At 41.3% G+C, this 22866-nt stretch overlaps 3 protein-coding genes across 6 annotated transcripts in view; 2 read left to right on the top strand and 1 right to left on the bottom strand.

Annotated features, from left to right (window-relative positions):
• GPR155 (G protein-coupled receptor 155) overlaps positions 1-3477 on the top strand; it is a 40614-nt gene extending 37137 nt beyond the window's left edge. For 3 of the 4 annotated variants that reach the window (XM_075429904.1, XM_075429906.1, XM_075429903.1), the window contains exon 16: positions 1431-3477. In XM_075429904.1, the coding sequence (XP_075286019.1) occupies positions 1431-1653 (223 nt within the window). In that variant the 3' untranslated portion in view covers positions 1654-3477. Of the gene's footprint in view, positions 1-1377 lie in introns of all 4 variants that reach the window. The other variant, XM_075429905.1, reaches the window with a different exon arrangement.
• A 2799-nt stretch (positions 3478-6276) lies between these two features.
• SCRN3 (secernin 3) lies at positions 6277-14256 on the bottom strand. The gene is made up of 7 exons (XM_075429866.1): positions 14073-14256; positions 13743-13924; positions 12172-12371; positions 11274-11486; positions 8535-8697; positions 7987-8167; positions 6277-7179 (listed from the first exon to the last, which is right to left on the bottom strand). The coding sequence occupies exons 1-7, from the start codon at positions 14238-14240 to the stop codon at positions 7024-7026; spliced, it is 1263 nt and encodes a 420-aa protein (XP_075285981.1). The 5' UTR covers positions 14241-14256; the 3' UTR covers positions 6277-7023.
• The window catches only part of CIRSR (corepressor of RBPJ and splicing regulator), a 24018-nt gene continuing 15261 nt past the window's right edge, over positions 14110-22866 (top strand). The window contains exons 1-7 of the mRNA XM_075429865.1: positions 14110-14412; positions 15106-15200; positions 15684-15757; positions 16932-16945; positions 17040-17095; positions 17457-17505; positions 17715-17832. Coding sequence (XP_075285980.1) covers positions 14341-14412; positions 15106-15200; positions 15684-15757; positions 16932-16945; positions 17040-17095; positions 17457-17505; positions 17715-17832 — 478 coding nt within the window. The 5' untranslated portion in view covers positions 14110-14340. The remainder of the gene's footprint in view (positions 14413-15105; positions 15201-15683; positions 15758-16931; positions 16946-17039; positions 17096-17456; positions 17506-17714; positions 17833-22866) is intronic.

Genomic DNA, 22866 nt, shown 5'->3' with positions numbered 1-22866 from the left:
TTTTCTATATGAAATGGAGACCTGAAGAATTGTTCTAACAGCACACTTCTCCTGTCATGTAAGCTTTTAAGTAGGACTATTTTGGCAGGATGGGGTGGTCTTTTAATGGCCAATAGTCGAAACCACGTTCCAGAACTGTTTTATACAGCGTCATGATTTTGTTCAGTTTCCTCAGAAGTCAGTAATGTTCCATAAGAAATAAAGTTATCCATTTAGGAAAAAAGTAACTATGGCAGTTCAAGGACTTGCTTCTTTCATGCCAGACAGAAAAGATATATCAGAAAACGTTTGTTGTGAAGTAGGACAGGTTTTACAGCTGTGTTTCCTGTGCCTCTGCTGCTAATGTGTTTCTTGGGCTTTGGGTTGTTCATTTGGTTGGGTTTTGTGTTTTTTATTAATCATATATCCACCTGAGAATACATAAAAATCTGACATTTGTTGCTCCATTGTGTTAATACTATGTTTGTGCAAAACTAGTTTCATGTCTGATTTCTCCTTGTGAGTTATAAGAAAGCATTTATCTTCTCATTTTAAATATTCGTCTAACTTGATCCTATCCTCTTTGATTTAAACGTACTGTAGCTGAGACCTTGTAATCATGGACTTTTATTTATTTTAGTTTTTGCTTCTCTGCTAATAGATGTTAACACTTGCTCTGTGTTAACCCTTAAAAAAATAGAGAAATAAGTTTGGTTTTTGCTGTCTTCTGTAGCTGTTAATCATCTTCAGAAACCCTGCGCTTGGGTTCTGTAGAGCAGATTTTTAGGTAACCGGAAACATTCATTGCTTCAGGTAAATTTCTGAATGGCATTTTTATTGCAACTAGGTAGATGTTAGTGGCATTGCCTCATAAATATGTGAAAGAAAATTAGTTTAGTCTTGTTGTGAAGGTTTTGTTTATTCTTAGTACTGCCTATGTGGTAAATATTTAACTGGATATGCAAGTTAAATGGCTTTTGTTTACAATATATGTAAGCAGTTAGTGTCTGTTGAAGACTGTAGAGAAATTATAAAATGGAATTAAAGTGCAGATTGAGTCAGTGTTGCTGCTGGCATGTTGCACTCAAATCAGATATTTTGTTGCAGAAATAGTCATGCTAATAAGTACATGAGAAGTAAGTATCCAAGAAATAGAATTACATTGTGTGTAGTTTTAGGAAAGTTGCTACTTACATTCACTGAAGTTTATTTGCCCAAGCCTAAAATAACTTCATTTGTACATTTTGCTTCTCCTTGAAGTGTCTGTAGGAAAAGGTAGTAAATAGTGGCATGTCCCTAGTATACAAAACTTGCAAATGCTCTTCTAACATGCTCTTAACTATCGTGATGTCTTTCCTTGTTTCCTGCTATTTTTCCTTGCCTTTCCCCATCGTGCAGTGGTGATACCAGATTTACAGAACATGTGGGTGAATCATTCCTTTGACATACAGGTGTGGTGCAAAGATCTCCACTGGCATCTTCTTTGGCTGTGACCTGGTGAACTGGCTCATGCAAGTTGGCCTTGCCTCTGACCGTGGTGAAGCTGTGATGTATGGAGACAGACTGATGAAAGGAGGCGTCGTCCAGCACATTACGAATGAATTTGAATTTCGGGATGAATATTTGTATTACCGCTTTATTCCTAAGAGATCAGTTGCAGTTGAGAGCAATTGACCTGAGCACGTAGGCAGAGGACAGGCAGTTAGGGGTGAACGTGACCCCCTCTTCTGCCTTCACCACTGCAACTGGAAGTATTTCTTCCTCAGGGCTCTCAGAGAATTGTGTTATTCTCTCTTGTAAAGTTAAGAGATGTGGTTCTACTTGTGGTAGCAAGTGATACTTTGTGAGCGTTCCAACCAGAATGCAACTAGAACAAAACAAAATGCTCTGGATTTAGAGGATTTTTTTCCGTTTTGAGCAAAACAAATAGTAAAATAATCTGTGTCACTGTCATATTATAGAGGCATTATAACAGCAGCTTTAGTGACTGGTGCCACAATTAAAAACAAAACAAAACAAAACATGAATGACAGGTATTTTTCATGTTGCTGTATGTTTTCCATATGTTAGTGTGATGAAATACTGATTTCTGTTTACAGTCAGGCTTCCCCCTGACTTCATAGAAGTAGGATTTCTTCTATTATACCCCAGTTTTTACTACTCTGCTCTTGTCTAACACCAGGAACAATTTCTAGCTGATTACACCTCAGATCAGGTGGTTTGTTTCTCCCTTAAATATACAATCCTCCAATTTGTAAAAGCAGAATTGTTGTGAAGACTATTCCGATGTCAGGGGATTAAAGCTGAGAAAACACTGAGCGGAATAAATAATAGTTTTGTACAAACTTACCAAGTCTTAAAAACATAAAAAATACCCACTGCTCCCCCAAATTAGGAAATTATATAATGGAATTTTGTATAAACAATTGGTTCTGAAGCTTTGCCTCATGGTGGTAGTAACAGCTTTGTCAAGAGTACGTTTTTACCTTCTGAAATTAGCCTTTTCAGTTGAACTCAGAAGTGCTAGCCTCAAATAAAGATGTTATGGAAGCCTTGGATACTTGTGTGAGTCAAGATGAAAAATTGTATCAAATCATAAAACCTTTTAAATGAAATAAATGACTCTTAAATCTATTATATAAAGAATCCTAACTGAACATCCAAGTTAGGGTTTAGAGTAGCTAAGGGTCCTAAACTTTTGGTATTGGTTACCTAACACAGGTATCTAATAAGCCTCAGGTATGCTCCTGTGATGTTTAAATAGTTCCTCTGGTGTCATTCAGATTCCTGTGCACTGAAGGCAGAATCTAAGAATCTGTGTGTCCTCTGCAGTGTTTTGAAAAGGTTAAAGACAAACCATAGTATCTGATAGGCATTATGCTGCCCTTTCAAAACTGCAAGAAGAGCATTTATATGTCTATATAAAAAATTTTATATAGTGAGGGAAAGGATCCCAGGTATTAAAAAAAAAAAAAAAATTGGCTTAAGTATATGAATAACTCTTCTCATCCTTTTTTTAAAAGGTCTTTCCCTTCTTTTTTCTTTTTTTTAGTGCACAGATTTTTATTGTAGCTACTTATGTGTCTACTTTGTATCAAGATTAAAACTGATTTTAGCAGCATAAACTACTGTTCAAGAAACAGTTGTTTTATGGTAGCTATAACTCCATGCAAGACTTATACTGGAAAAATAATTCCTTTTACTGTCAGTCTTATTGCACTTCTGCATTGTGCACAGAAACATAACTGCATCCTACTGCATATGTATGCTATACAAACTGACATATTTTAATGTTTTCCAGCAACAAAATAATTGACATTTTGTATCGGGCTGTGGCCACAAAGGAAAACAATAGCGTGTTTCCATTACAACTGCTGAAGACGGCTGCATCAAATATTTTGGAATAATTAGATATATGTGACTGAAAAGCAGAAGCCATGAGTATGTCTGGCTTCTAAATACTGTTACATGTCAATAAATCTGTTACTTGATTTCAGAGTTCTGGGCTTTGATTATGATGTGAGGTGTGGGAGGGTTATGTGTGCGTGTCAAGATTTACAACAAATGTATTTTTCTGAGAGACTTGTTAAAGTGGCTTTTGGGTTTCAAAGTTGATATTTCTTAAATCCACCCTTGATGCTTTTTTAAGTAGGCAGGGGACTTCTTAATGGGTGCTCACACAGAGGTATGGGTTTTTGTCTAACAGCCTAAACAGAGCTTTAGGAATTATTCGGGTTATCATCTATTTACCAAATACAATGACTTTATTTTGAAAATTCTTCGAATGTTCAAGAAGTTGATCTTAGCTCAGTTTTATGGTCCTATGCATAATCATTGTTCTTGCACTCTTGTCTTTCTCATTTTCATCATTAAGTCCTACCCTTGCCTCCCTTTTTATAATGGTTCTGCTATTCCCTAGATTTGAACACAACGTGTATGTTTTAAATAAGAAATTGCTCAAAATTTCTGATTAGAGGAGGCTCCCTGTTACAAATCCAATGGAGAGAACACCTTTAGTTAACAACTGACGCCAAATTCTGTTAGATTAACTGTTACAACGTTGTGACTGCTGATAATCATACCCGTTAGTCCGGTAGGAGTCTACGATGGTTAATGAAATACGGGCTATGATAATCTATGTCTAAATCACTGGGTACTTCTGGAAGCTGAGAATAGACTTTGAATAGCTTTAGAAAGTTAAGTAGCTCCTTTATCTGATAAATATTTGCTTCCACCAGTGAGCACTGGCAAGTTTTAAAATAGTTGACAGTTTGATGTACATCAGTAGTTGATCTAACTGATGTGTGAATTTCTGGAGGTTAGAAACAGCTTTGCTTTAAAGATCAGTGGTGCAGTGAGTTCTTTTATTTTGAAGGTAGATTCGTTTGGGATAAATCTCAGTTAACTTGGAAGTTACAGTTCCATGAAAACATCCACGGCGCAAGTGCAGAGGAGTCTCCGGTGAAACGCTGGATCTTTTTTCTAGCACTAATCTCAACATCATTGTGATAACGGACAGGGGTGGATATGAAACTTTTTGTTTTCTAGGTAGCAATTTTAGTACTGTGGTTTTTTAATCATGATCCTTCATAAAGCTCTAGACCTTTAAAGCTGCAAGATGTATTCCTCGGTGGAATACAAGCAAAGATTGCCCTCTAGAGGACACTCTGGGGGTTGTTTGTTTTTTTTAATGTACAGTTATGGGAGGGAGGGTTATTTACTCCTCCTGCGCTCATCTTCATTTTCTGTTTTGACACCGGATGTGTTCTAGGAGGATGAAATCCCAGGGGAAAAAAAGTACCAAAATATCCTGTATTCTGTCCATCACTTGATCTATCTCCACACATCACATTGTTTTTACTTTGTATCCTATAGACCAGTAAAAAACAGCACAGAAACTAGAGAAACAGTTGGACTGTATCTCCCTGTATTACAACCAAACCGGTATGCTTAACCCGGTTAATTGCCACCCCATGATTAAGTGGCCAAGAAGTTCACTGAAAGACCTGCTCCACCACCTTCACTACTTTCATTCCTGTGTAACTTCCCTATATTTGTGTTGTAACATAAAATTGTTTCTCTTGTTTTGCTGTGCTACCTGTAAATTTGACTCATACCTTGGTTTCCAGCACAGTTTTACCTGACATTTATTGATGCTTTGAAGTTATCAAAGAGCTAGTGTGGCACAGCTGATGATCAAAAATAGGACGAAGATATACACAATTGTCAGGTACAGACATCCATGAAGAAAACAGGTAAATACAGCAAAACTTTATTAAATATACCTTCCAGTTCACAAACATCCACTGTACTATTGAATGTCTAAGAAATTTGACTGTACGACAGGTGCAAAAGGTTCACAGTCAACTCAAGCTTACTTGCAGTTTTACCTGCTGCTCAGTTGTACTTGCTACTGCCATTTGGTACGCATAGGATCACTAGAACTGGAAAGTTCAAGAACCTTTCCTGAACCATTAGTTTCTTGCTGTGGATCTGAGCACAGTATCCCAAATAAACTTCTGCTTTTCATTGTAGGCTCAGGAAGAACAAATTCTGCCAAGCTCTTAATTTTCTTACTCATTCTGCAAACTTCGTTGTATATATATTTCTTTTGTTTGCCTATACTTACTTTTTTTACCAGTGGGGGGATAGAACAGTTTACAAAATGAGAAAACTGCATGTGTGTAGCCCCATCTTTAGCATCTGTGATTATTCTAGGAACTGACTAAATACAGAGAAATCATCAAAGAATGGCCTTTCTGGGGTCTGCTGTCTTTCTGTGGGGATGCTGTGTCATGTCGCATGCTGCAACTGCAGCTCTAATGCTCCATTTCACGTTACATGGTCTCTTCTGAAGGTTTGCACAAGTGCTGGGGTTTTTTTTTACTTCCAGTCATATTTTTTTATCCTGCTTGATCATGTAGCAAAGCCATGATCTTTCTTTGTTATTTGCTGTTTGTCCCTTGCCACAGATAACAGAAGTAGTGTCACATATTGATCAATAATTTTAAACAGGATCAGGGAGGAAGAGTTCCTGGCAGGGCAAAAAGCTTGATTAAATTAACTCCATAGTCTAGTAATTTTGGCAAGACAAGTCAACAGTTAAAGGTTTTATATGAAGTGAAAAAATTTTAAAAGTCCTTTCAAGTATCCCACTGAGTACATGTATATAGTTGTCTACCCCAGCTTCTTCCTTTGTAGTTGCTAGATTTAAAAAAGTAACAATTCAAGAAACATTAAAAAACTCCCACAAAATGTTATAAAGCATACTGCAGAATTAATTTGACAATAATCATATTGTATGTAAGTTATAATTTATTTTTCTGTATCAGGGTGGGGAAAATAGGGAAGTGAAAATTGTGTGGTAACGTGCAGGATGTTTTCATTGTTGAATTCCACGTAATCAGGTTTCACAACAAATCATGGTACAATTGTAACTGTTACTTGGTTTTAATATACCTTGAGCTCTTAGCCTCGTTTTACAGTGAAGGACTAGAAGGTTCAGATATGAAACGGATCTTAGAATGGTTTTATCAAACAGCTGAATATCAAGCTTACTTGACTTGCATATCACTTTCCTTTTTATTCAGTGCAAGTAATAGCTTCTACATTTTAGAAAGTCCTTCAGCATGGCCATTTTAATTCAGGCAATGTGAAATTCTGCTACAATCATCTTGACTGTAAAAGCTACCTGTGTCTACACTAAAACAAGAGTTCTCCAAATCTGAGTTCGTGTTCTTCATCCAGAGATGGGATTGTTCAGCAATTTAGTCAAGCTATTACATTCTAATTGCACCTGTTTGTCGGCAAAATCAATCTTTGCTGACAGCTTTATGCCACGTACAGACAAAGCCACTGCCTAGCTCTTAAGAGCCTTTTCAGCGTTGCTTCTTACAACCAAAAGCTGTCTGGCCTGAATATGAATCTGCATCTTTAAAACTGTCCATATGAGCTGGCATATTGAAAATAAGATGTAATCTATACAGCCACTTCATTAGAAAAGGTAATCGTAAATCTGAATTTTACCACACTGAAAGAGTAGTTTTAGCTATATATTTTGAGTTCTTCTTCTACACACTGTGAAAAAAGGTTAACCACTTGGTTAGTGTCAAGACATCCGTTTTGCAGGATTGATTCCATTTCACTTATCTTCTGTTTCTCCAACTCCTGCATCTCTTTCAGCATCTCTTTACCTTTGCCCTGCAAAAAGAAACGTCTGTGTTTCACTAAAAACTATACAGAGTACGTAGTGTTCACCCTAACAAAATTCTGTTCTGCTGTCCTTATTTTAACCTCTTAATAGTTTCTAGGGTACGAGTTTGTGTTGGTAGAAGTTAGCTCCATGACAGGTTTTCTTGGGTATCTTTCCTAATATCTAGCACTCACTTTATCTCCCTATATCCTTGTCTGATGGATTGAAAATAAACAAACAAAATTAAAGCTGCTCTAGGTATTATGCTACCAAAACTTAGTGGGCATATGTCTTATTTTTAAGAACATGTATCTATAAATACATAAATAGGAGAGACGTGATAGTCAAAAGCAACTCCCTCCCTGCTTCACCTTTGTGTCCAGCTCTCTCTGTGATCTTATTTCCTCTCCTGTCTGCACCAAGCAATGAGGGAAGGCATGCCCTCCGTACTGCCCGAGACCAGGCTGCTGGAGGGTTTTAAGTACTCGTATCAGGAGCTATATATTTGCCGGTGACTGCTCAAGCGCTTCCCCGTTATCTGACTAGTGCAGGGGGATGTGTGGCCGGCTTCTTTGCAAGACAGGCAGTACTGATACTCGTCTGGGGCTAGGCCTGGGCGTACAGTAAAGTGCTAGTTGCAATTTTTAGCGTTTGAAACCTGTGCCTGCCAGATGCCAAGATGATGGGCTTCTGGGACACTACAGTGTTCTTCACAATCCATCAAAGGGCATTAAAAGGTACCACATCAACAAAATGTGAGCAAGGAGCTTGTATAAACCACCTGCTTGCACTGAAATCTAATTTAATCAACGTACCTTGACGGTTTCCATAACTACAGCAGCACTTTCATGTTTTTTATAGAGCTCATGTCTTCGATCTGGCTTACTCTGAAAACGTGGTTGCTTCTTAACTGGATCATCATTACCAAATGTAGGGGATCTAGTTTTTGATAACTGAGTCACATTGGGCACAAAAATGAAAGGCTTGAATACAGACCTAGAAAGACAAAATAGAACAGTGACCCTTTACTGATACAGTTTTGTTAAAATTGTTGAGCCAGTAGATTGCTGTATTTTCCCCCATTCTTCTAATTCCTTATTTTAAGAAAGAATTCTTCAAAAAAAAAAAATCTCCTAACTGATGTTTAAGTCAGTGTCATAGCAGCGTTTCACTAGGTGGGCTGGTAGATGGCATTAATATACGTCATGTACATTATGTTCCTCCTCCTACTTCTTGATTGTGGTTTTTTTTTGGGGGGGCACAAAAAAAAAACCTAAAGCAGAAAGAAATATAATTAGACAAATTGCAACTTTTCATTTAGATATTTGCAACTTTTTAGCATAATTACTCGCTGTTACATCACCTCGCAGGATCTGGAGTTCCGGTAAAGAAGTGAATACACGGCAGATCAGCTTGCTGAGGCAATACAGACACCATGCTTCCAGTTGTCATAAATCCACCTTCCATGTTAATGCCACTCTCTTTGTCACGAAGAATTTCCATCATTATTTCAGAAGTGATAGATCCTATTTAAGATATAAAACAATTATTTGCACACAGTGCTACTTGTAATACCAACCAAATGGCGTCTTCTCTACAAATGGGTGACTTTTCCTATAAGAGGCAATGCCAATTTTAGTTTGTCTGTGTTCGTAGGAAAAAAATAATCATCCTCACAGCAAACCTTATTATGTAGCACACTTAAAAATATTATTGTTTACCCAAAGTATTTATTTCAAAGCGTAGGTGATAAAAGACCTGTAACATTTATGACTTAGAAAAGGGGGAGGACGACAACGCATGATGTTTCCCAGAAACGTAAAATACATATGACTAGCAAATGGTTGTTCACACAGTAACTTTTCAGAGGAAAACCAGTAGCTTGGATTGAGGGCTGAACTTTCTGAGCACTGTGTGAAAGAGAAGATAAATCACTGTCATAGTTATTGGTATTAGTACATAGTTAAGAACACTTGGTTCCTTTGGAAATGTAAAAATAATAACAACTGTGCATGGATTTTGTGTGTAACTTCTGCAAATGGACTGCCAAGACTGTCACTTTTTATTTTTTTATTTTAATCATCTGACCTTCCAAACCACTTGGGCCTCAGGTTGACAACTGAAAGGACGCACTGGAGTAACAACACGTTCTATACTCAGAATCAACACAAACTACAATAGTACATCCATTTGTAACGAAGTCTTCATCAACTACCTCTGTGACCTATAGTGCCAAACATCTATGAAAATAACTCTCCTCAGTTAGGTGGAAAAAAAAGCCTTTCCACGTATGCGTCTGCATCTAGTGTTCAAATGATGTTGCTGTTCGCGCAGTGTATGCTGCAGCTTAAATACTGGCATGGTAGCACGAGGCAATCCAGTATGCCAACAGGAAGCACTTGCAGTAGTTTTCAAATTTTATGTACCAGTTGAACGTGTGCTCATGGCAGAAAAACAGTTCATTTACTATTTTTTTTTTTCCTACTTGAAGGTATCATCTACCATCTAATCTTTTAGTGTTTCCCTCTGTGAATTTCTAGCTGCATAAAGATTTTTTTTTAAACTGCCTTGCTGTTTCCTCTTAAAATAATCACTCTGCTGCTAATTCAGATGTCTCTAGTATTATTTTTTATACACAATTCAAATTGCCCGTAGACAGGCATGCAGCACTACATTTCAGCAATGAAACACCTTTAGGTATTCCCACAGTCGCCTAGGAAAGTCAGAGAATTCAAGAAATCAACAAGCCAGATGAATCAAAGAAATTGAAAGAAGCAACCGTCCGTTGGCAAGTTGTCCAGCAGGAAAGAAGGTACTGCATATTTTCCACTAGACTTCTTTATTATTCTGTATTCCTGAAATACATCCCCTGTTTTTTGAAATATAAATAATGTTTATCTAAAAATGGTCTTCACGTGGTAGGCATCCACGGAAAAAACCTGTAATGCCACCGAGTGAAAAAGCTGGGAAGGGTAGATGAGGAAACTAGTGATTTTACTGATAGTGTAAACCAAATAGCTTTTAGTTGGGGCACCTATTTAAAATAAATGTAAACAAACTGGAACCATATGAGGCTGATAACCTGAACACCTAGTGTGATTTTTAAAATGGCTCAGGTAAATGCTTGAAAATGGGGATTTAGAATGAAAACACTGATAGAATCTCAGCATTGCTGTAATTCAAGTAAATACAGGTATTATGAAAATGCTGTCAGTATTCGGAACCTGCAATTCCCAAAATGAATGCAGGATTTACACGATCACCAGAGCAGGACAGCAAAAGGTAATTCATTCTGATGCATTAACTAAATGCTAAACCTGGTCTGGCGGAGCTCAGCCAAATAAATAAAAAAACACAGGGGTGCAATGTAATTTGGCTCAGATTCATTGCTTCAAATGAGCAAGTGAATAGAGATGCAGCAAAAACCTGCCAGGTGGATGCAGTTACAAGAGAAGTAATAGCTTTGTTCTATAGAAATCTGAAAAATAAGTGAATAAGTGATTAGGAGCACCTGCTTAGAGTACAGAAAATTATTTTATTCTCTCAGCGTGTTTTATTGACTACACAAGGTTAGAGAAGCAGTTGTAGTGAAACTACAAAGATTTAAAAACCAATTTCAAAAAACAAATCCAATATATGTATCTGAACACTGTGCTCTTGTCTTAGGCCTACATGAATGGCATCAGACTGAGGTTGTTCGTAAGGTTCTGTTTGTGGCTGCAAACCACTGGGAGTCTGTTTTAGCCTCTGGTGGTTTTTTTTTTCCTTAGGGGTACAGTAATAATATATAGCAAATCAAAATGTTTCAGAACTAGGTCTTACAGAGTATTTAGCAGTATGCTTGTAATGTGACCTCTCAGTGTTGTTACTGTATCTGTGTGTGTTTGATATTTGACCCTTGTTTTCATTTTTCCTCATCAACAAATTGGCAAAAATGGAGAGAAGACCTCAAGTTCAGCATTTCTCCTTCAGGCAGAAAGTTATTCTAGTAAGTTCTGGTTCAACAAATCATGTGAATGATCGCCCACATCACACATCTAATCATTTATGATTTAATGTAGCTCACTAAATGTTTTGCATATCTTAATGATCAGAACGATACCTTTGTGTTTGTTCAGAAGTTTATAGCCTTCACAATATCGGCCTCTGGATGTGGTCATTCTGGCGGTATTTACGTAAGAATATGCGGCAGCGAAATCAAATTCCTTTTCCCCGTCCCACCAGCCCTTGCTTTTGGCATATTCCCTCAATTCCGGGTGTTCTCTGTCAATCTTGGTTGTGATAGAGAGCTGGTTGGAAATATTCCGTACGCCTCCTGTTTGTAAGGTGAGGAAAGAATCCTTTTAATATATCGAATGTTTTTTCTTGGTATTTTGTTTACAGTTAGCTTGCTAAAGCAAATTATTCACTAAAGAGTTTCCTACAAGATCTGTGAGTCCTGTGGTTAATTTTTGGCCCTCTCTCCCTGGCTGTACGTGTCCTTCTGATTGAGATTCCACTGCCACTCAGTTCTGACCATTTACTTCGATTGCCAACATCCTGTTTCAGGTTCTGTCCTGATTATTCCCATCTTTGCATTCTTCCTCTTAGACCTACAGAGACATAGTTTGTCCTTCTAAGTCCACTGGAGGAGTCGGCCACTTCAGGCTCACTGCACTAATCCTGTCAGTTTTACCCTGTCACCAGATGAAATCGTCACCGACTGCCACCATCCTTAAGACCACATGTGCTGCTGTCACTCTCACGCTGACCTTGTGGCTGTCCTCTGTTCTCCAAGTGCAGATGTGGCCACCCCTGACTCTGAAAAGGCCCCCTGTCACTCGGCTCCTCTCTGAAACCGCTAGCCTCTCCACACCGATGCCCTGGGAAGCAACTCCTGTTGTCTACGGGTACATATCTGGAGGCTGGTCTGACGCCTTAATGAAATGGTAAATGAAAAGTGGAGAACTGCTAATTGTTGTTGCATTTGAACTGTTTAAAGCGAAGGGCATCACCCATACCTTCTACTTTTTCTGCTGCCCAGTATTTTCCTGATGTCTCCAGCACCCATGCTTCCTTTCTGTCGGCTATCAGAAAACTGTTATGGTATGTAAATGCCATGGGGCTCTCCATACAGTTTCCTCCCTGTCCATATTTTTCTAGCAAATCCACTATGACGGTAAGAGCCTTTCCAGCTGTGTCTGCTCTCTCGAGTCCAAGCCTAAAACAAAAGGAAGACGTTATTGTTGGAACTATAAACTTTACATACTACTATTCAGCCCGAGTATTCAAATTTAACTGGAATGCTATTTCTAGATGTACCTGATGCGTGAATGATCTGGTAAGAGAGGGACAAGTCACTTAAAGGGCTTGTTTGAAGTAGGTCCTGTATGTCCTTGACATGGGGAAAAACACCAAATGGAAATGCAGCAGGGCAGGGAGAGGGCTCCTAGGAAACGCCTGCGAGTCCTGGGTGGGTATTGGACAGGGGGGAAACGGTACTGAGAAGAAGTGACTGCTGTAGGTTAACAGGAGGGACACAGGCACCCAGCAAGGCAGGCTGTAAGGACATGGATGTGTTGGAGCAGGTCCAGAGGAGGGCCACAAAGATGATCAAAGGGCTGGAGCACGTCTCCTAGGACAGGCTGAGGGAGTCGGGGCTGTTCAGCCTGGAGAAGAGAAGGCTCCAGGGAGACCTTATAGCAGCCTTCCAGTACCTGAAGGGGCCTACAGGAAGGATGGAGGGGGGCTTTTCACAAGGGTGTGCAGTGATAGGACAGGGGGGAACAGCTGTAAACTAAAAGAGGGCAGATTTAGATCAGATATTAGGAAGAGATTCTTCACCATGAGGGTGGTGAGGCCCTGGCACAGGTTGCCCAGAGAAGCTGTGGCTGCCCCCTCCCTGGCAGTGTTCAAGGCCAGGTTGAATGGAGCTCTGAGCAACCTGGTCTGGTGGAAGATGTCCCTGCTCATGGCAGGGGGGTTGGAACCAGATGATCTTTAAGGTCCCTTCCAACCCAAACCATTCTATGATTCTATGATTTATGTGGAGATGCACGGCTGAGACATACATATGTGTTCTTCACTCTGTGGGTGACGGAGCCCTGGAACAGGCTGCCCAGAGGGGCTGTGGGGTTTCCTGTTCTGGAGATGTTCAACCCCTGCCTGGACGCGGTCCTGTGCAGCCTGCTCCGGGTGACCCTGCTTCGGCAGGGGATGGACTAGAGGATCCCCAGAGGTGCCTCCCAACCCCTGCCATGCTGTGTGAAAGCCAGGGGAAATGGGAACCGAGAACAGCCGCTCGCCACGGGCCCAGGCACTGCAGTCCAGCTGCGCTCCAGTCTGGAGTCTGGTGTCAGTTTAGTCTGCACTTTGAAGAGGGCAAACCACTCGATGGTCTCCTTGACAGGTCCCGTCCCGGCGCTCCCACAGGCTCCCGGCAGAGCCCCGCCGCCGTGCCGTGCCGTGCCGTGCCGCGAGGTGCCGGTGTCCGACCCCGCCCGCAGCCCCCGCGCCTCCCGGGAGCTCCAGCGCGGCTGGGACCGGCCGCTCCGCGGGCAGCCCCCGCGCCCGGCCCCGCCGCCGCGCTCACCTGACGAGGTCCATGCCCAGGAGCGCCTCGCCGCCGGCCGCCTCCTCTCTGCCCCACACCGCTTCGTTGCCGATGCAGACGCCGTGCTCGTTGGCCCCCATCTCCGCGCCCCACAGCCAGGCGGGGCGGCTCAGCACCACGCCGTGGGTCCTCTCCGCTTGCGGCACGCGGATGTAGGTGCACTGCGGGAAGCGGCGGCGCGGTCACCCCCGGCGCGGCGCGGGCCTTCCCCCCCGCCCCCCGGCCCAGCCGCGGGGAGAGGGAGCGGAGCGGAGCGGGGGGCGCGGCCGCCTTCCGCAGTGCCCGGCGGGGCCGCCCCCGCGCCCTCACCTCCAGCGCGGCGCCGGGCGGGTGCGCGGCGGCCGGGAAGCGCACGACCTCCTGCACCTCGTCGGCCGGCCGGTCCGAGTTCTTCCCGAAGACGACGCGGCCCCCCGCCGCGGCGGGCGGCAGGGCCACGAACGTGTCGCAGGAGCGGGGCGCCGGCCCGGCGGCCATGCTGGCGGCCCGCAGGAAGGCCCGCCCGCCGACCCGGAAGGCAGCGGGCTGAGGGCCCGGGTCCGCGCCGGGAGCCGCTGGCGCTCTCTCCGACGCCGCCATGGGGAAGTCGTTCGCCAACTTCATGTGCAAGAAGGATTTCCACCCCGCCTCCAAGTCCAACATCAAGAAGGTGAGGGGGGCCGGAGGGCGCGGCCGGCGGCGGGAGCCCCTGTGGCCTCTCAGCCGGGCGGGCCGCGGCCGCCGCGCCGGGGAGCCCTTGGGGTTGGGCGGGGGGGGGGGGGGTGGTGGTGAGGGGCTCCCGGCCCGCGGCGCCGTGAGGAGGGACCGAGATGGGGCGAGGGGGGAGGCGGCGGGGGGAGAAGTGGAGAAATCCGCGGGGCTCCGGGTTTCCTGGCTCCCGGTGCGTGCAGCCGTCGCCCGTTGCTCGGCTCAGCCCTCCTTCGCCCGGGAGAGGCCGCGGCGTGCCCGGGTTTTCCCGCTGCCTCCCGCCTGCCTTGGCCCGCCTCCCGGTCTCCCCCCCCCGGGGCTGGGGGCGGCCCGGGGGGTTCCTGAGCCCGCCGTGCCCCCCGCGTTACCGAGCCCTCTCGTGCCTTGTCGGCTCTTAAACGCTGTGCGGAGCCGCGGCCTGCCAAAGGCTTTGTGGGTGCGAGGCTGGTCCGTTGGAATGCTGCGTGGAAGTGGCTGGTTTGGTGTGGTTAGAGTGGGAACTGTCCCTTGTGGGTTATTTTCGATAGACTAAGCCAGTATTTGTGCATTAACATATAAATAAATGTATAGAAAGTATTGAAAGTATCGATACATTAATGCGTTTTGTGGCAGATTTTGTGTTTGTTTAAAGTAGAAGCTTGTTTGTTTTAACTAGGTATGGATGGCAGAGCAGAAAATATCATATGATAAGAAGAAACAAGAAGAATTAATGCAACAGTACCTGAAAGAACAGGAATCCTATGATAATAGGTGAGAGTTGGCCTAAGCTCACACGCTGCTTCCTGCTGTCTCTGGTTTTTGTGGCAGTGAAGGACATGGCGAGTTATTTGGGATACTGTCTCCCATTGCCCGCAGTAGTGGGAGAGGACAGCGACTCAGAAATCGGCATCTGATTAAGCAGAGGTCGCAAGAACTTCTTTAAAGTGGCTTGTATGTGTGTCTTCTAATTCATTTCAAAATACGTTACTTTGCACAGGCAGCAGGTGACCTTATATATGATATACTTGAATTGCACAGAAATCCGTGTCTCATAATTCTGTGGACACAGAGTTATGTTTCAGTTGTGATTGAAGTCTATGATTTGTGGTATGCAATGGAGCATGCAAAAGTGTTCACTGGTCCCTTGTTTTTTTCGATACTTTGCACTTGTTAATTTGAGTAATAAATCACCAGTTATTTTAACTATGTGACCGTTTTGTGTGTAACACCCCAAACTCTGTCCTTTTTATTTAGGTTGCTTATGGGTGATGAGCGTGTGAAGAATGGCCTTAATTTCATGTATGAGGCCCCACCTGGAGCAAAGAAAGGTACTGCGGTTTCCTGATCGTGAGCAGACAGTGCTGCAAAGCAAAAAACCCTCTGAAGAGATGAACACAGTGTCTTTTATTTTAAAATAACATGTTCATAGTGAGGTAATGCTAGAAGGGTATGATTTTTAGATTTTGCTGTGGGAATATGCAGAGATATATAGTATGTAATAATTTTGATCTCACTAAATTTTAATTTCTTTCAAACTGAGAATGGTTGGGGGTTTTTTTAAGGAACGGTTCAGTGTGAAGAGAAAATACAGATAAAATATCTTTCCTGGCAACAACAGAAACTCTGGCCTTGACCAAAGGTGTTTCTTTAGCCCATTATAAAGAATGAGGGCTAGACCTCACCAAGGCAATGACTCAGACAGCACAAACCTGTGTTTTGACCTTTTTAAAAATAGCAGGGTCACTTTTGCTTAAAAGTTCTGCCCGTAATTCAGCTTGACGCATGTCAAGTGTAAGAAATATCAAAGCAAGAAGTGGAATACTGGAAGTTTTACAAGTAACAAATACTGAGATTCTGTAGTCAGAAGTGCTGGCTGACCTGACTCTGGTGGATCTGACTGTGACTGCATTTAGTAGATTCCTAAATGGAAGTTGCCAAGTACCTGGTAGATGCTCATATCAGTCACTTAATTTTAGCAAAATCTGGATGTAAGTGCAGAACTAAGAAAACGTATTCCCTGTAAAATAAAACATGTTCGCTTTAAAATGTGTCTTTCCTGTTTGTGCAGAAACCCTTGGAAATGCTTGGATAGGCTCGTTCTTGTAAAGCAAACTTCGCAATTATTTAAGTGATTAAGAGCTTTTAAGCTTAGAGCAAATGCAGTTTTAAACTGGTGACTTTTGCTGAAAAATCTTTTTTTTTTAGATTATAAAATGAAGTATTGTTGCTACTTTTGCAAAAAAAGTTTATAATTTTTTGTATTTGTGTATCAAATCAATATCGTTTTATAAAATTATTCCATTACAGGATTTGTAACCATATACTAGAGGCTGGTTATTTATATGTGTGCTCTATTTAAGTAATGTTACTTTCTGAGTGTTTGCACTATTGTGTTAGTATCAGCCATAAAATGTTTTGTCTTCAGCTTAGAGACCGGCTGAATTTTACATGTATAATTAATGTGTCCTTTCTTTTCTTTCCATGATTTCTGAAAATTTGAAGAGGAAACTAAAGAGGTATTTCATTACACCATTTCTGTATGTTTTCTTCCCACTTACTTAAAATGTATTAAAAAAAAAAATCAAACTTACCATGTTTTCTGTTTTATAGCAAGAAGGAGAGACTGAATACAAATTTGAATGGCAAAAAGTCGCCCCTCGAGAAAAGTAAGATGTCTGGATTTTATATGAATAATTTTTTTTTAATTCTTACCTTTCATACCTTCTTTTTTTTTTTTTTTTCTTTTTTTTTTATTCCCTCCCTTCTTTTTGAGCAGGTCATTTGTGTAATCCTGTCATGTCCTGGCAGTTAATTAGTAAAACCTATAAACCTGGAACTGTTTCCTTGATCAACTTAGTTTTTGTCTGAATTTTACATCCATATTTTACAACACGTTAAAACTAATGTTTACTGGAAGTATATCTCTGAAATGTATACACACTTCACGATGAAAGGTAGTTTTGTATGTGATGGTTTTAAAAAAAATAGTGGATTGAGTCTTTTCTTTCCTTTGTGTTTGTGTGACAGATATGCTAAGGATGATATGAATATCAGAGATCAGCCATTTGGTATCCAGGCAAGTTACATAAATTTCACTCTGTGGATGTCTTGGGTATATTTCAAATATTATCTAACTGCAGAACATTCACATGGACTCTCTTAATTTTATCGTCTGTTTCTCAGTGAGTTTAAAAGCTTCTCTTATGCCTAATAACATAGACATTTCTGTAAATGGTAAACTGTATTGTTAACGAAATTATGTCAATTTTTTTTTTTTCCTTTTAGGTGCGGAATGTGAGGTGTATTAAATGCCACAAGTGGGGCCATGTAAACACTGATCGAGAATGTCCCTTGTTTGGCCTTTCAGGAATTAACGCCAGTTCAGTCTCCAGCGATGGTTCAGGTAGGCAGTGAATGCCTTTTAAAGGTGCTGGTTAGGAGTTTTGGGGGAACTCATCAGTTTTAGTTTTAGAAGGTTTAAGTTCATCATATTTCAAAAGTTGGTGAAATGGGGAAAATGCTTCTTTATTCCAAATGTAGGATCCACTATGTCAAGTTAATTATTTCAAATGACGGGGACCTAATTTTCTAATTGGTAACAAATTTTAAAAAGATACCATAATGACTGTTGCTTTGATTCTATCTGTGGCAAAAATTCAGAAGCTGCATTGAGATTGTTTATACCAGAATGACAGTATTTGTGTCACCAAAAAAAAATTAATGTAATAGATTGTTGAAGACTGTCGCAGTTCAGATTCAGGCAAATTGCTTGGAAAAGCTGGAATATATCAGTATATCTTTGTCGATCACTTGGAAAAAAGGAGAGGTTTGGGGTTTTTTATGTATGTAGTTGTGCTTCTGTAAGTGGACAAGCAATTGAAACCTAGATATCCAAATGCCTGGTTTCCTTTCAGCTGGCTGCTTGTTGCTTCCTGAACTTTTTTTCCTCTATTAGCTTCCCTGTTACTTGAAGTCACACAGCATTTTTGTTGGATGAGGTTTAAAGAAGCGAATATAAACATTCAAGTTGAATATTTTTTTGCCTACAATACTTTGTTTTCAGTAAGTTGAGCCAAGTTTGTAACACTTTTAATATCCTTAAAAATGTGGCACGTTAAAGAAACACCTGGTAACACGGGTGAGTCTTCAGACGTGCGGTGCTGCGCTTTAAGATCATGTGCCGTGCTGTGTATTCAGTTTTGCGGGGATACCGTTACAGCTGCCCATGATAACCTGAGGAAAGATAGAAGAAAACCAGGTGTTATCTATTTTATGTAGTAGCCCTTAGTTTTATTACATATTTAGCCTACCAACAATCTTGCTTTTCGGAATTAGATCACCTAGATATATCATTTCTATGAGATGAGTCCTGGAAGACAAGTTAAAGGAAAATAGTGCCTCTTGCACTCCTCTGCTTTTAAGCACTGTCTAATGATTATACCATTGTATTAGCCATCCCGTGGTTGACACTCTCAGCCTTTCTGTTCAGTGGGTTATAACATTAAATCATTTTCTTGCCTGAGAAGAAATTGTACTTGCAGTATTTGGTGGTGGTAGAATTATATTATGCAGCTCTTATATGTCAGGTACGCTTCTGTGCTGCAGAACTCGCTTTCCCCTGCCCCCAGTTCAAATAATGTGGGTAAATTTTAGGAGTTTGCCTGGGAAAGCAGAAAGTATTTGTACATGCTTGCACAAACATGAAAACGGACTGCTCGTTATTCGTAAGCGTGTAATGCAGACACTTTGCAGTGTCAATATGAGCCTAAATGCTTGTTTCAAACCCGAGTGAACGGACTATCTCGGTGTAGGCAATGTTTGACTACAATGGGTGTTTCCTAGTCACAGAGATGTTCTCCGGGTAGCTTTCCAAACCGTCTTTCTAAGCTTGAAGAGAGGGATTCAGCACATACAGTGAATTTTTGCACAAAGGAAAGTGCTATAAAACTACTTGGATGTTTTCAGACTATGCCAGTGCCCTCTCATTTTCAACTCTGGAATTTAGAAGACAGCGTGCCATGCTGAGCATAGACTTTTATAGGCCGAGGAAGAATGTCAGGGAGTAGGGGTGGGCGACAGATCAGGGTTTGTATATATAATTTGTAAAATGCTGTTCCTGGATTTGAATAGTCAGCTGTAATGATACTGCTACTTGCTCTTTCTTTCAGGGAAACTATATGTAAAAACACTGTAGGTAAAGTTTAAAATAATTTTAAGTTCTTGATTAGGTAGCAGATATAAGGCTTATAGGAAGCGGTAATATCATTAATTAGATCATCAGATAAAAGGTTGTCTGCTTTTTCTAACCTCAGGAATAGAATCCTTTCATCAACTTTTCTAAAATTTCGTCTGATTTAATAACAAGCTAAATTACGCTCCTTTAACAACTTCTGGAAGTTCCATATATGTAAATGAAGCACTACAGTTAAGTAAGGATACAAGTTATTGAATTCACTGATTCTCTTAAGACTCATAATTCATCCATGTGATGTGTTTAAGCTTACATAGCATGTTAAAAAAAAAAATTTTTTTTTTTTTTTTTTAACAATGCTGGCACCAGTGCTGTGTTGTCTGGGATGGGAGTAAGTAGCTGTCTTTGCATTGCTGGGAGTGCCACGCAGTTGTTACAGTGGTGCAGATCTGCAATTAGCTCTGTAAAATTAACCTACACTGAGGGTAAAACAGTGTTTAACATTTTCTAGCGAGACACCGCGACATTAAAAACAAATTCTGTCATGTTCTGATCAACACCCCCCAGCAATATAATCTTATCTTGACCATTTCTCTTCACTGCTCTTTGTTTCCTCTCATTACTGCTGCTTAATGCTTTGATACTAGCCCTAATGCTGAATTGGTATCCACCTCTAAGAACCTTCTGTTCCTCTGTACAACAGATCTCCTCAAGCTCTGCGTCTTCTTGCTTTGCTTTATTAGTAATTGCATGCACTCCTAAGCTGCTTTTATGTCTCTAGACTAAATTTCTAATTATTTTCTGATTATTTTATCGTACTGCAAAAATGTCCGTTGTCACACTGTTCTTATTTAGATTGGCTAAAACTGCAGAAAATACTGCTTTGTGAGGGACCGAGACTTTTTATAGTACCATCTTTTGTGAAGACTTTATGTTTCACAAACTGATGATTAGGTTTTAAAAAAAGCCAAAAGCACTTGATTTGCTCCACACGCACCCCCTGCCATTTGTCACAAACAAGCGTCTCCTCATGCTTAGAAAACTGGTAAGCAAACCCATGTAAATAGTCCAGAGTTTTCATTTATTGTGATTGTCAGCACCAAAAAAAGAGTAAGTACAAAACCACTTGGCTTCTAAGGTCTGAACTTCAAAGAACAATTTTCAGAAGCTGTCTGTTCGTTTCTAGAATGTAGAAGAAAGCAGGCACCTCTGAGGAGAGCAGTGAATAGGGAGTGATTGCTTAGAGTATACGGCACATCTGGAATGTGTATTTAATTGATTTTACGGGTTCTTTTAATAGATAAATGTGTAAAATCTGCAACCAGCTCTCAAGAAAGACTTACAAAATGTTGGGCTAAATTATTAGAGCTGATAATACTTTTAAAGGTTAGGAAGTAATCCTATATGTAGAAAGTCATCTTTGAAATCTTGTTCCTAGCTTGTGTGTCAGGAAATTGTAATACAAATATTATCTCATAAATGAAAGGGTACATCTGAGAAATACAGCTATAATAAGGAATAAAGGTGAAATCAGAATAAAATTTTAGTACAGTAGTCAATATACCAGGACTCCAATTAGTTTATGAAATTAATTGTATTAGAAGGACCAGAAGTAGGCTAGAAGTCATTGAAGTCATTGAAGCTTTCTTTAAAATAAAGAGCAAATCTTTGGAAATTTTTAATAAGGTCTTTGAAAAGATTTCTATTAGTAGCACTTTATTTCCTGTCATTTGTAGTCTTTGAATCCTAATAAAAGATGATCTCGCATCCTTTTCTTGCAAACTGAACTGAATAACTTTTTTCTAGGCAGTGTGTGGTGGTTACACCGCCTAAAGCTAGGTTAGAGTTCTTCAACCTTTGAGAATACGCTCCGTCGTTAGAGCGTGCCCTGCACCAGCAGAGTGCTGGACACCGCTGGTCCGTGTACTGCACTGCATCCTGGCTGGTGCCGAATCTCTAAGCAATCGGTGCTGGGGAACGCTTGGCCTCGTGATTCTGAGTCTGATGTTCTGAGGATGTTGGCGTCGGTGATTTCTGCAGAAGTAGCTTTTAAGAAAGGGTCTGACGTCCCTGTAGGAGACTTTGAACAGGCCTTGTTCTTCCGAACCTTGTTGTTCTTCTGCTGTAGAGAAGCACGCTTGACACACAGGAAACGGATGACTTGGATTTGTTTGCTGCTGTCTTCGTGCATTGACCCAAATGTGTTTCTGTCCGCAGAACAGTAATGGTAGAAACGTCGGATGCTCTGCTCTAAAGGACTTAAACATCTCGTACGTACAAGTTTAGGAACCACAGGAGCAGTTTATTATATATTAATTAGACTCATGACTGAATTCCATCATGTGATAGCTTTGAAGTCTTTAAAAGCCACTGGTGTGGAAGGGTGACTGCTCTCGGGAACGTTACTGAACAGAGTTAATTAACCTGGAATGGGAACAGAGTGGTTTAGCCCAGGTAGGCAGCTCAGCCCCTCACGGCCCCTTGCTCACTCCCCACCTGTGCGATGGGGGAGAGAATCGGAAGGGTGAAAGTGAGAAAACTCGTGGGTTGAGATAAAGACGGTTTAATAAGTAAAGCAGAAGCTGTGTGCACAAGCAAAGCAAAATAAGGATTCATTCACTGCTTCCCGTCAGCAGGCAGATGTTCAGCCATCTCCAGGAGAGCGGGTCTTCATCATGCGTAATGGTAGCTTGGGAAGACAAACTCCCTAGCTCCGAACATCCGCCTTCCTCCTTCCCCAGCTTTCGTTGCTGAGCACAACGTCGCATGCTCTGGAACATCCCCTGGGTCAGCTGGCTGTCCAGCCGTGTCCCCTCCCAGCTCCTCCTGCACTCCCATCCCGCTCGCTGGCAGAGCAGCCTGAGAAGCAGAGAAGGCCTTGGTGCCGTGCAAGCACTGCTCAGCAAGAGCTAAAACGTCCCTCTGGTGTCAACGCTCATTTGGTCACAAACCCAAAGCGTAGCCCCATACAATCTACTGTGAAGACAAGTAACTCTATCCCAGCCAAAACCAGTACAAACAGTGCTAGGTACAGTATTGCTAACAAATCTTTATGCATGTATAAAGAATTGGCACTTACCTAATTAGAGGGGCATTTTCATCTTTCTCCTTGATCGAAAGCAAAAGCTTTTCACAGAAAACAAGGGTGAAAATGTTGTTTTATGAGGATAACCAAATTACTGAGTTAAAAACCGCAAGAGTCGCATTTCCCCATCCTTCCCTTTCTTCCTCCAAAAACTGGGCCTT

Source organism: Opisthocomus hoazin, chromosome 9 (genome assembly GCF_030867145.1).
Source record: "Opisthocomus hoazin isolate bOpiHoa1 chromosome 9, bOpiHoa1.hap1, whole genome shotgun sequence".
NCBI lineage: Eukaryota > Metazoa > Chordata > Aves > Opisthocomiformes > Opisthocomidae > Opisthocomus > Opisthocomus hoazin.
The sequence above is the reverse complement of the archived record's forward strand: the minus strand, read 5'-3'. Positions and strand labels throughout refer to the sequence as shown.

What these genes read in the sequence shown, in the direction of transcription:
- SCRN3 (XM_075429866.1), bottom strand. Translation starts at nt 14,240, where the DNA reads ATGGCCGCCGGGCCGGCGCCCCGCTCCTGCGACACGTTCGTGGCCCTG. An exon ending in CTGGGCATGGACCTCGTCAG is followed by an intron (nt 12,372 to 13,742) that starts GTGAGCGCGGCG and finishes CTTTTGTTTTAG; the next exon opens with GCTTGGACTCGAGAGAGCAG. An exon ending in GGAACTCCAGATCCTGCGAG is followed by an intron (nt 8,168 to 8,534) that starts GTGATGTAACAG and finishes TTGTCTTTCTAG; the next exon opens with GTCTGTATTCAAGCCTTTCA.